The sequence below is a fragment of the Monodon monoceros genome, unplaced genomic scaffold (genome assembly GCF_005190385.1).
Source record: "Monodon monoceros isolate NGI ecotype Baffin Bay Population unplaced genomic scaffold, NGI_Narwhal_1 Super_Scaffold_12, whole genome shotgun sequence".
In the NCBI taxonomy this organism is placed as follows: Eukaryota; Metazoa; Chordata; class Mammalia; order Artiodactyla; family Monodontidae; genus Monodon; species Monodon monoceros.
Genome location: NW_021703768.1, coordinates 43,736,368 through 43,748,559, shown reverse-complemented (window position 1 = coordinate 43,748,559; position 12,192 = coordinate 43,736,368). Strand labels below are relative to the sequence as shown.

Sequence of the window (12,192 nt, the reverse complement as noted above, 5' to 3'; positions counted from 1 at the left end):
GACTCTCTCCTTGGCTTGCAGATTGCCATCCTCTTGCTGCCTCTTCACATGGTCTTTCCACTGTAAGCGTGTGCCTCTGGTGTCACTCTGTGTGTCCTAATCTCCTCTTTTTATGAGAACACCAGTCAAATGGGATTAAGGCCCGCTGTAATCCTTCATTTTAACTTAATTACCTCTTTAAAGGCTCTATCTCCAAATATAGTCACATTCTAAGGCATTGGGGGGTTAGAGCTTCAACATATAGATTTGGGAGGGACACAATTCCTTCTATAACAATGAGTATCCATTGATTTATTCATTCAGCACCTTTCTCAGTGGTTTCCAAATCTGATTGTTTACCAGAATTTTCTGAACAGCTTATTTAAACGGTAGAAGCTATGCTGCTCTCCAGACCTCCTGCATCAGAAACCTTGAATATACAGCCCAGGTAAAAAAAATCTCCCCAGGGAATTCTGAGATGGAGCCAGGGTTAAAACTTCTAGGGTTAAGTATTCTAGAAATAACACTTACTGTGTTCTAGGCATGCTTTAAATGCTGTATGCATATTAACTCATTTAATCCTCACACTGATCTACAAGGTAGGCACTTTTTATTACCCCCGTTTTATAGATGAGGATGCATAGGCACAGAGAAGTGAAGTTACTTGCCTGTGGTCACAGAGCCGGTCAGTGACAGGACTGGGATGTGAACCCAGGTAGTCTGGCTCCAGAGTCTGGGCTCCTAACCACTATACTCAACTGCTTCTCTCCCACATATGGAGTACTGACCTCAGTCAACCAAGTATTGGGCCCAAGTGGGATAAGAACTTGAACTTGAGAATCATTGGCAGTTGTTTCACACTGATAACTGCCATTGCATGCTTAGGTATTTGTGCGTTTTAGAAAGAATAAGCGGAAGTTGTAAATGCTGACTGCCTCCAGTACATTTAGAAGGCATGACACGTGTACCTAGTGGTGAAGCAATTTGAAAGCACTCTATAAATTTATGGAAAATGAATAAAAAATAAGCACTGGAGGACTTTGCTTCTTAGAGTGAACGCAAAGGGATACCGTTCTGGTGAGTAATAAGTGTGAGGATTCGCTTCCTCCGTTCTCTTTGGCTGCTCCAGAAGCACTAAGACAGAGAGGAGGTGGGAGAAGAGATAGAAGTCTTCCCCTAGTAAATGCAAAGGGCATATGGTCATTTGGAGGCCTTCAGCAGACTGTATTTCTAATGTCATGTTCGCATTCAGACTCTGCTCTTTTAAGCCACTTCTCCTGTTTTTCTTTACAGGCTCCTAACAGTCCTGCTACAACAGTCAAGCCTCAACGAGATTAATCAGCAGGACAGTGAGGTGAGCCTGCCCTCTCAAGGAACAGTTGGCATTGTGCATGTTAGGGTGGGAATAAGGGCCTTTCTGAACCACAGTGCTTCCTCTCTTAAAGGTGCAAGGAGGGGGTGGAGCAGTTCTGTGTTCCTACCCTGAGAGGGAAGCCTATGTCTCCGCTATTAATTCAGGAAGAAATTTATCCCTCTGTGGGTGTGGGTAGCTTTTAATAGGGAAGGATTTATTGCATTAAGTATTTAAGCATTTATCATACCACTGAAATTTTATAATTTCCCTTTGGACATTGAGAAATAAATATTGCTCTTTCCTGTCTTCTCAAGTACCAGAAACTTCGATGGCTGCTGACACTCTCTCTTTGAGTGAAAGATGACAGATAGATGATAATTCTAGGCTCCCTGCTCCAGAAGCCACATTATTATTATTTTTTTAATTTATTTTTGCTGTGTTGGGTCTTAGTTTCTGTGCAAGGGCTTTCTCTAGTTGTGGCAAGTGGGGGCCACTCTTCATCGCCGTGCGCGGACCTCTCACTATCACGGCCTCTCTTGTTGCGGAGCACAGGCTCCAGACACGCAGGCTCAGTAGTTGTGGCTCACAGGCCCAGTTGCTCCGTGGCATGTGGGATCCTCCCAGACCAGGGCTTGAACCCGTGTCCCCTGCATTAGCAGGCAGATTCTCAACCACTGCGCCACCAGGGAAGCCCAGAAGCCACATTATTAATGCCAATGATCACAACTGCTGTTTGCTTTACGTTGCAAGGCAATCCTGTACAAGGCTTCCAACAAGACAGCACAGCACTCCCAACTAAGTTCCTGAGGGAGGGTGGGTCAGACCAGGCAGAGCTGCCCCAAAGTAGTTGAGGGTCTTTTATCTACTTAACTCTTCTAAAAACCAGGTCTGATTTTTATTAGCCAGCCTGATTTCTTTAATAGTTTCTTAAAACTGATTTAAATACCCGATTTTTAAAGGAATTTTTTTTAAAAGTAAGCTTGGTTTGACTGCACTAAGAATGTCTGATAACTTTAAGAAGGTCTGATAGCATTGAAAGTGCATATGCCTCAAGATGCCAAGTAACACTGTTTTCAAGACGACCTGGCCATAGACAACAGGATGGGAGGAAGCCCTCTAACAGGGGCGGGCCCCCTACCCCATATTTCTCCTGGGCTGGGCTCCCCATCTTTCTTGAGCCTTCTGAACAAAGGCCTCCTTCCAAAGGGCTTGGCAGTAATGACCACACCAAAAAGCCCCTACATCACAGCCTGGGTCTGAGGTTGGACACCTCCCTGACTCAGTGGGCACATGCTGCTTTCACCCACCCATGTCTTCAGTGGTTTAAAGCAAAACCTCAGATGAGAGAATATTGCACTGTTTTAAACTTCTGCTTTAAAAACGAGAACCAGAGATGAGCAAGTACACTCTGATCACTCTGCCCATGGTGTGAAATCAGGGAGCTTGGGAGCTTGCAGTTTATGTCAGCTGATCAAGAACTTCTAGATTTTGGGCAACTTGCCAACCACTTCTTCCACCTCCAACTCCTGCCTTCACTCCCTCCACTAACTGGGACTTATTAGAAAGGGGGCAAATTCAGTTATTCACACCCTAAAGCTAAATTCCTCTTACAGACATCCAACTCTGTCCCCTCCTCAGTGGAGCTGAACATCCCCTAGCAAAGTGACAGTTCCTTATTTTTTCCCACCCTGGGAGGCCCTTGGCTGGTGGAGACAATGAATGTAGACAAAAATCTTTCTAATGGTGGTAATTGTAACACTTCTCAGATAATATGTGGTAAATATTGGAAAAGTCTCTAGTTCCTTCTCATGCAAAGCAACCTCTCAGAGAACATTCCTCCTGCTCTTACACCAGCATTCTGACCTGTTGGCATTTTTGAGCAGGAGCTTCAAAAAGGACACTTCCCCCTAATGTCGCAGCTTCCTCTTCACACCATGTCACAGCATGTTTGAAATCCATCTGAAGCCAACTACTAAGTCTTCCCTGTGTGTTTCATTAACATATATATTGCTGGTGTGAGCCAATCCACATAAATTTGCAAGGGCTAATTTGCTCTTTGCCATTGGACAAAGGACAGTTCTGAAATGGAAAGAACACGGCCCAGGCTTTGTCATTTGTTACCTTGGAGGAGTTCCTGCATTTGGCTTCTCGTGTTCTGAATAAGCAGTCGCTTAATGAACCCCGCCCCTCCCACAATCACTTTTCCAGTGACTTCCAAGCACAATGTAGTCTCCATCATATATGAGGGGGTAACAGTTAAAGCACACACACACTCTACAGCTGCTAAATAACAGGAAGCAAAAAACAGCAAAGGCAAAAGAAATCAGGGAAAAGGTAAGCGATTGCTGGCAGAACATTATGGTTTCCTAACGACAAGAGGAAAGAGCAAGACACAACCCCTACATAGTGTGAATAAAATTATTTTCCAATAACTGAAGGACTCCCAAGCTTATCACAATAATGGTTAAAGGTTAAATGATCAATTAATAGAAATCTAACTTCATTAAGAGACATATTAGATTGTTAACTGAAACTAAAGAATGGAGAGAGGGAGAGAGGAAGGAAAAAATCTGTTTCTGAAGCCATCCTCTAACTGCTTACATAAAAAAACCATATCTGCCACTTTATATCAGAGAGATGAATATCACTCTAGAGGCTGTCCGGATCTGAGCTCAGTGACTTAAAACATTTTTTGTGTTGTTAGTTTTTACTTGTATAAGCAATACATGAACACATTTGCTTCTTTAAAATTTTAAATATTACAAGTAATACTAGAAGTCCATGATTACTTCCACCCCACCACCTTAGCCCCCAATTGCTATTTGATGTGTCTCTTTCCCAGTCTTTTGTCTTTTTACACTATGTGTGTATATATATATAGACACATAGGCACTATGGAGTATAACATGAAAGATATCTCATGTTATATGTTGTTCTGCAACTTTGATTTTCGCTCAAGAGTATGTCTTAGAGTCTCTTGGATATGTTGATGCATATAAATCTGGCTCGTTCCTTTTAATGGCTTCATGATTCACACTATGAAAATACGTCCTTATATTTTCTGTTCCCATATGAATATTTAGGTTGTCTCGAATGTTTCTCTGTCACAAACACTACTCTGAATGGTGTTTGTATAAGCCTCCTTGAGTATTTTATATGAGCATTTCTCTAGAAGAAAAATTGTTGGGCAGTAGAGAGTGTACATTTGTGTGTGTGGGAGGAGTTCTATTTTTTTTAACTGAAATATAGTTGATTAACCATATTGTGTTAGTTTCGGGTATATAGCATAGTGATTCAGTACTTTTGCAGATTATATTCCATTATAGGTTACTACAACAGTATAATCCCCTACGCTATGTAGTATATCCTTGTTGTGTATCATTTTTTTTTACATCTTTATTGGAGTATAATTACTTAAATGGTGTGTTAGTTTCTGCTTTATAACAAAGTGAATCACTTATACATATACATATGTTCCCATATCTCTTCCCTCTTGCGTCTCCCTCCCTCCCACCCTGCCTATCCCACCCATCTAGGTGGTCACAAAGCACCGAGCTGATCTCCCTGTGCTATGCAGCTGCTTCCCACTAGCTATCTTACGTTTGGTAGTGTGTGTATGTCCATGCCACTCTCTCACTTTGTCACAGCTTACCCTTCCCCCTCCCCATATCCTCAAGTCCATTCTCTAGTAGGTCTGTGTCTTTATTTCCGTCTTACCCCTAGGTTCTTCATGACATTTTTTTTCCTTAGATTCCATATATATGTGTTAGCATACGGTATTTGTCTTTCTCTTTCTGACTTACTTCACTCTGTATGACAGACTCTAGGTCCATCCACCTCACTACAAATAACTCAATTTCGTTTCTTTTTATTTCTTTTTATATACAATATTCCATTGTATATATGTGCCACATCTTTATCCATTCATCCGATGATGGACACTTAGGTTGTTTCCATCTCCTGGCTATTGTAAATAGAGCTGAAATGAACATTTTGGTACATGACTATTTGAATTATGGTTTTCTCAGGGTATATGCCCAGTAGTGGGATTGCTGGGTCACGTGGTAGTTCTATTTAGTTCTTTAAGGAACCTCCATACTGTTCTCCATAGTGGCTGTACCAATTCACATTCCCACCAGCACTGCAAGAGTGTTCCCTTTTCTCCACACCCTCTCCAGCATTTATTGTTTCTAGACTTTTTGATGATGGCCATTCTGACCGGTGTGAGATGATATCTCATTGTAGTTTTGATTTGCATTTCTCTAATGATTAATGATGTTGAGCATTCTTTCATGTGTTTGTTGGCAATCTGTATATCTTCTTTGGAGAAATGTCTATTTAGGTCTTCTGCCCATTTTTGGATTGGGTTGTTTGATTTTTTGATATTGAGCTGCATGAGCTGCTTGTAAATTTAGGACATTAATCCTTTGTCAGTTGCTTCATTTACAAATATTTTCTCCCATTCTGAGGGTTGTCTTTTGGTCTTCTTTATGGTTTCCTTTGCTGTGCAAAAGCTTTTAGGTTTCATTAGGTCCTATTTGTTTATTTTTGTTTTTATTTCCATTTCTCTAGGAGGTGGGTCAAAAAGGATCTTGCTGTGATTTATGTCTATGTTTTCCTCTAAGAGTTTGATAGTTTCTGGCCTTACATTTAGGTCTTTCATCCATTTTGAGCTTATTTTTGTGTATGGTGTTAGGGAGTGTTCTAATCTCATACTTTTACATGTACCTGTCCAGTTTTCCCAGCACCACTTATTGAAGAGGCTGTCCTTTCTCCACTGTTCATTCCTACCACCTTTATCAAAGGTAAGGTGACCATATGTGCGTGGGTTTATCTCTGGGCTTTCTATCCTATTCCATTGATCTACATTTCTGTTTTTGTGCCAATACCATACTGTCTTGATTACTGTAGCTTAGTAGTATAGTCTGAAGTCAGGGAGCCTGAATCCTCCAGCTCCACTTTTCGTTCTCAAGATTGCTTTGGCTATTCGGGGTCTTTTGTGTTTCCATACAAATTGTGAAATTTTTTGTTCTAGTTCTGTGAAAAATGTCAGTGGTAGTTTGATAGGGATCGCATTGAATCTGTAGATTGCTTTGCATAGTATAGTCATTTTCACAATGTTGATTCTTCCCATCCAAGAACATGGTATATCTCTCCATCTATTTGTATCATCTTTAATTTTTTTCATCAGTGTCTTATAATTTTCTGCATACAGGTCATTTGTCTCCTTAGGTAGGTTTATTCCTAGATATTTTATTCTTTTTGTTGCAATGGTAAATGAGAGTGTTTTCTTGATTTCACTTTCAGATTTTTCATCATTAGTGTATAGGAATGCCACAGACTTCTGTGCATTAATTTTGTACCTTGCTACTTTACCAAATTCATTGATTAGCTCTAGTAGTTTTCTGGTAGCATCTTCACGATTCTCTATGTATAGTATCATGTCATCTGCAAACAGTGACAGCTTTACTTCTTCTTTTCCGATTTGGATTCCTTTTATTTCCTTTTCTTCTCTGATTGCTGTGGCTAAAACTTCCAAAACTGTGCTGAATAATAGTGGTGAGAGCGGGCAACCTTGTCTTGTTCCTGATCTTAGTGGAAATGCTTTCAGTTTTTAACCATTGGGGACGATGTTGGCTGTGGGTTTGTCATATATGGCCTTTATTATTTTGAGGAAAAGTTCCCTCTATGCCTACTTTCTGCAGGCTTTTTATCATAAATGGGTGATGAATTTTGTCGAAAGCTTTCTCTGCATCTATTGAGATGATCATATGGTTTTTCTCCTTCAATTTGTTAATATGGTGTATCACGTTGATTGATTTGCGTATATTGAAGAATCCTTGCATTCCTGGAATAAACCCCACTTGATCATGGTTTGTGATCCTTTTAATGTGCTGTTGGATTCTGTTTGCTAGTATTTTGTTGAGGATTTTTGCATCTACGTTCATCAGTGATATTGGCCTGTAGTTTTCTTTCTTTGTGACATCCTTGTGTGGTTTTGGTATCAGGGTGGCCTCGTAGAATGAGTTTGGGAATGTTCCTCCCTCTGCTATATTTTGGAAGACTTTGAGAAGGATAGGTGTTAGTTCTTCTCTAAATGTTTAATAGAATTCACCTGTGAAGCCATCTGGTCCTGGGCTTTTGTTTGTTGGAAGATTTTTAATCACAGCTTCAATTTCAGTGTTTGTGATTGGTCTGTTCATATTTTCTGTTTCTTCCTGATTCAGTCTTGGCAGGTTGTGCATTTCTGAGCATTTGTCCATTTCTTCCAGGTTGCCCATTTTATTGGCATAGTATTGCTTGTAGTAATCTCTCATGATCTTTTGTATTTCTGCGGTGTCAGTTGTTACTTCTCCTTTTTCATTTCTAATTCTATTGATTTGAGTCTTCTCCCTTTCTTTCTTGATGAGTTTGGCTAATGGTTTATCAGTTTTGTTTATCATCTCAAAGAACCAGCTTTTAGTTTTATTGATCTTTGCTATCGTTTCCTTCATTTATTTCTGATCTGATCTTTATGATTTCTTTCCTTCTGCTAACTTTGGGGTTTTTTTGTTCTTCTTTCTCTAATTGCTTTAGGTGCAAGGTTAGGTTGTTTACTCGAGATGTTTCCTGTTTCTTAAGGTAGGATTGTATTGCTATAAACTTCCCTCTTAGAACTGCTTTTGCTGCATCCCATAGGTTTTGGGTCGTCATGTCTCCATTGTCATTTGTTTCTAGGTATTTTTTGATTTCCTCTTTGATTTCTTCAGTGATCACTTCGTTATTAAGTAGTGTATTGTTTAGCCTCCATGTGTTTGTATTTTTTACAGATCTTTTCCTGTAATTGATATCTAGTCTCATAGCGTTGTGGTCAGAAAAGATAGTTGATACAATTTCAATTTTCTTAAATTTACCAAGGCTTGATTTGTAACCCAAGATATGATCTATCCTGGAGAATGTTCCATGAGCACATGAGAAAAATGTGTATTCTGTTGTTTTTGGATGGAATGTCCTATAAATATCAATTAAGTCCATCTTGTTTAATGTATCATTTAAAGCTTGTGTTTCCTTATTTATTTTCATTTTGGATGGTCTGTCCATTGGTGAAAGTGGGGTGTTAAAGTCCCCTACTATGAATGTGTTACTGTCGATTTCCCCTTTTATGGCTGTTAGTATTTGCCTTATGTATTGAGGTGCTCCTATGTTGGGTGCATAAATATTTACAATTGTTATATCTTCTTCTTGGATCGATCCCTTGATCATTATGTAGTGTCCTTCTTTGTCTCTTCTAATAGTCTTTATTTTAAAGTCTATTTTGTCTGATATGAGAATTGCTACTCCAGCTTTCTTTTGGTTTCCATTTGCATGGAATATCTTTTTCCATCCCCTTACTTTCAGTCTGTATGTGTCCCTAGGTCTGAAGTGGGTCTCTTCTAGACAGCATATATATGGGTCTTGTGTTTGTATCCATTCAGCCAGTCTGTGTCTTTTGGTGGGAGCATTTAATCCATTTACATTTAAGGTAATTATCGATATGTATTTTCCTATTCCCATTTTCTTAATTGTTTTGGGTTTGTTATTGTAGGTCTTTTCCTTATCTTGTGTTTCTTGCCTAGAGAAGTTCCTTTAGCATTTGTTGTAAAGCTGGTTTGGTGGTGCTGAACTCTCTCAGCTTTTGCTTGTCTGTAAAGGTTTTAATTTCTCCATCAAATCTGAATGAGATCCTTGCTGGGTAGAGTAATCTTGGTTGTAGGTTTTTCTCCTTCATCACTTTAAATATGTCCTGCCACTCCCTTCTGGCTTGCAGAGTTTCTGCTGAAAGATCAGCTGTTAACCTTATGGGGATTCCCTTGTGTGTTATTTGTTGTTTTTCCCTTGCTGCTTTTAATATGTTTTCTTTGTATTTAATTTTTGACAGTTTGATTAATATGTGTCTTGGCGTGTTTCTCCTTGGATTTATCCTGTATGGGACTCTCTGTGCTTCCTGGACCTGATTAACTATTTCCTTTCCCATATTAGGGAAGTTTTCAACTATAATCTCTTTAAATATTTTCTCAGTCCCTTTCTTTTACTTTTCTTCCTCTGGAACCTCTATAATTTGAATGTTGGTGTGTTTAATGTTGTCCCAGAGGTCTCTGAGACTGTCCTCAATTCTTTTCATTCTTTTTTCTTTGTTCTGCTCTGCAGTAGTTATTTCCACTATTTTATCTTCCAGGTCACTTATCCATTCTTCTGCCTCAGTTATTCTGCTATTGATCCCATCTAGAGTATTTTTAATTTCATTTATTGTGTTGTTCATCGTCGCTTGTTTCATCTTTAGTTCTTCTAGGTCCTTGTTAAATGTTTCTTGCATTTTGTCTATTCTATTTCCAAGATTTTGGATCATCTTTACTATCATTATTCTGAATTCTTTTTCAGGTAGACTGCCTATTTCCTCTTCATTTGTTAGGTCTGGTGGGTTTTTATCCTGCTCCTTCATCTGCTGTGTGTTTTTCTGTCTTCTCATTTTGCTTATCTTACTGTGTTTGGGGTCTCCTTTTTGCAGGCTGCAGGTTCGTAGTTCCTGTTGTTTTTGGTGTCTGTCCCCAGTGGCTAAGGTTGGTTCAGTGGGTTGTATAGGCTTCCTGGTGGAGGGGACTAGTGCCTGTGTTCTGGTGGATGAGGCTGGATCTTGTCTCTCTGGTGGGCAGGTCCACATCTGGTGGTGTGTTTTGGGGTGTCTGTGGACTTATTATGATTTTAGGCAGCCTCTCTGCTAATGGGTGATGTTGTGTTTCTGTCTTGCTAGTTGTTTGACATAGGGTGTCCAGCACTGTAGCTTGCTGGTCGTTGAGTGAAGCTGGGTCCTCGTGTTGAGATGGAGATCTCTGGGAGATTTTCGCCGTTTGATATTACGTGGAGCTGGGAGGTCTCTTGTGGACCAGTGTCCTGAAGTTGGCTCTCCCACCTCAGAGGCACAGCACTGACTCCTGGCTGCCGCACCAAGAGCCTTTCATCCACACGGCTCAGAATAAAAGGGAGAAAAAGTAGAAAGAAAGAAAGGGAGGGAGGGAGGGAGGGAGGGAGGAAGGAAGGAAGGAGAAAGAGAGAGAAAGAAAGAAAGAAAGAAAGAAAGAAAGAAAGAAAGAAAGAAAGAAAGGGGATAAAATAAAATAGAGTAAGATAAAATAAAATACAGTTATTAAAATAAAAAATAATTATTACGAAACAAAAATTTTTAAGTAAAAAAAGAAAAACCAGAAAACGGACTGATAGAACCCTAGGACAAATGGTGAAAGCAAAGCTATACAGACAAAATCTCATACAGAAGCATACACATACACAGTCACAAAAAGAGAAAAAGGGGAAAAAATAATATATCTTTGCTCCCAAAGTCCACCTCCTCAATTTGGGATGATTCATTGCCTATTCAGGTATTCCACAGATGCAGGGTACATCAAGTTGATTGTGAAGATTTAATCCGCTGCTCCTGAGGCTGCTGGGAGAGATTTCCCTTTCTCTTCTTTGTTCGCATAGCTCCCTGGGCTCAGCTTTGGATTTGGCCCTGCCTCTGCGTGTAGGTCACCGGAGGGCGTCTGTTCTCCTCTCAGACAGGACGGGGTTAAAGGAGCAGCTGACTCGGGGGCTCTGGCTCACTCAGGCCGGGGGAGGGAGGGGTGCAGATGCGAGGCGAGCCTGAGGCAGCAGAGGTTGGTGTGATGTTGCACCAGCCTGAGGGGCGCCGTGCGTTCTCCCGGGGAAGTTGTCCCTGGATCCCAGGACCCTGGCAGTGGTGGGCTGCACAGGCTCCCCGGAAGGGAGGTGTGGATAGTGACCTGTGCTCGCACACAGGCTTCTTGGTGGCAGCAGCAGCAGCCTTAGCGTCTCATGCCCGTCTCTAGGGTCCGCGCTGGTAGCCGCGGCTCGCGCCCATCTCTGGAGCTCCTTTAAGCAGCGCTCTTAATCCCCTCTCCTCGCGCACCAGGAAACAAAGAGGGAAGAAAAAGTCTTTTGCCTCTTTGGCAGGTCCAGACTTTTCCCCGAACTCCCTCCCGGCTAGCCGTGGTGCACTAACCCCCTGCAGGCTGTGTTCACGCCGCCAACCCCAGTCCTCTCCCTGCACTCCAACCGAAGCCTGAGCCTCAGCTCCCAGCCCCCGCCCACCCGGCGGGTGAGCAGACAAGCCTCTCGGGCTGGTGAGTGCCGGTCGGCACCGATCCTCTGTGCGGGAATCTCTCCGCTTTGCCTTCCGCACCCCTATTGCTGTGCTCTCTTCCGCGGCTCTGAAGCTTCCCCCCTCCGCCACCCACATCCTCCGCCCGCGAAGGGGCTTCCTAGTGTGTGGAAACCTTTCCTCCTTCACAGCTCCCTCCCTCTGGTACAGGTCCCATCCCTATCCTTTTGTCTCTGTTTACTCTTTTTTCTTTTGCCCTACCCAGGTACGTGGGCAGTTTCTTGCCTTTTGGGAGGTCTGAGGTCTTCTGCCAGCATTCAGTAGGTGTTCTGTAGGAGTTGTTCCACGTGTAGATGTATTTCTGGTGTATCTGTGGAGAGGAAGGTGATCTCCGCATCTTACTCTTCCGCCATCTTCCCCCTCTGTCCCGCGTATCTATTTTATATATAGTAGTTTGTTAATCCTGTACCCCTGATTTGTCCCTCTCCCCCCACCCACTGGTAACGGAAAATTTGTTTTCTGTATCTGTGAGTCTGTTTCTGTTTTGTATATACATTCTTTTCCATTATTTTTTAGATTCCACATATAAGTGATATCACATAGTATTTGTCTTTCTCTGTCTGACTTATTTCACTAAGTATAATGTTCTGTAGGTTCATCCACATTGCTGCAAATGGCAATATTTCATTCTTTTTATGGCTGAGTAATATTCCATTGTGTGTGTGTG

General features: G+C 41.4%; 1 protein-coding gene across 3 annotated transcripts in view; it reads left to right on the top strand.

The window, feature by feature from the left end:
• The window catches only part of ANKRD55 (ankyrin repeat domain 55), a 431,120-nt gene that overhangs the window by 375,241 nt on the left and 43,687 nt on the right, over positions 1-12,192 (top strand). For all 3 annotated transcript variants that reach the window (XM_029218819.1, XM_029218818.1, XM_029218817.1), the window contains one exon: positions 1,273-1,333. In XM_029218819.1, coding sequence (XP_029074652.1) covers positions 1,273-1,333 — 61 coding nt within the window. The remainder of the gene's footprint in view (positions 1-1,272; positions 1,334-12,192) is intronic.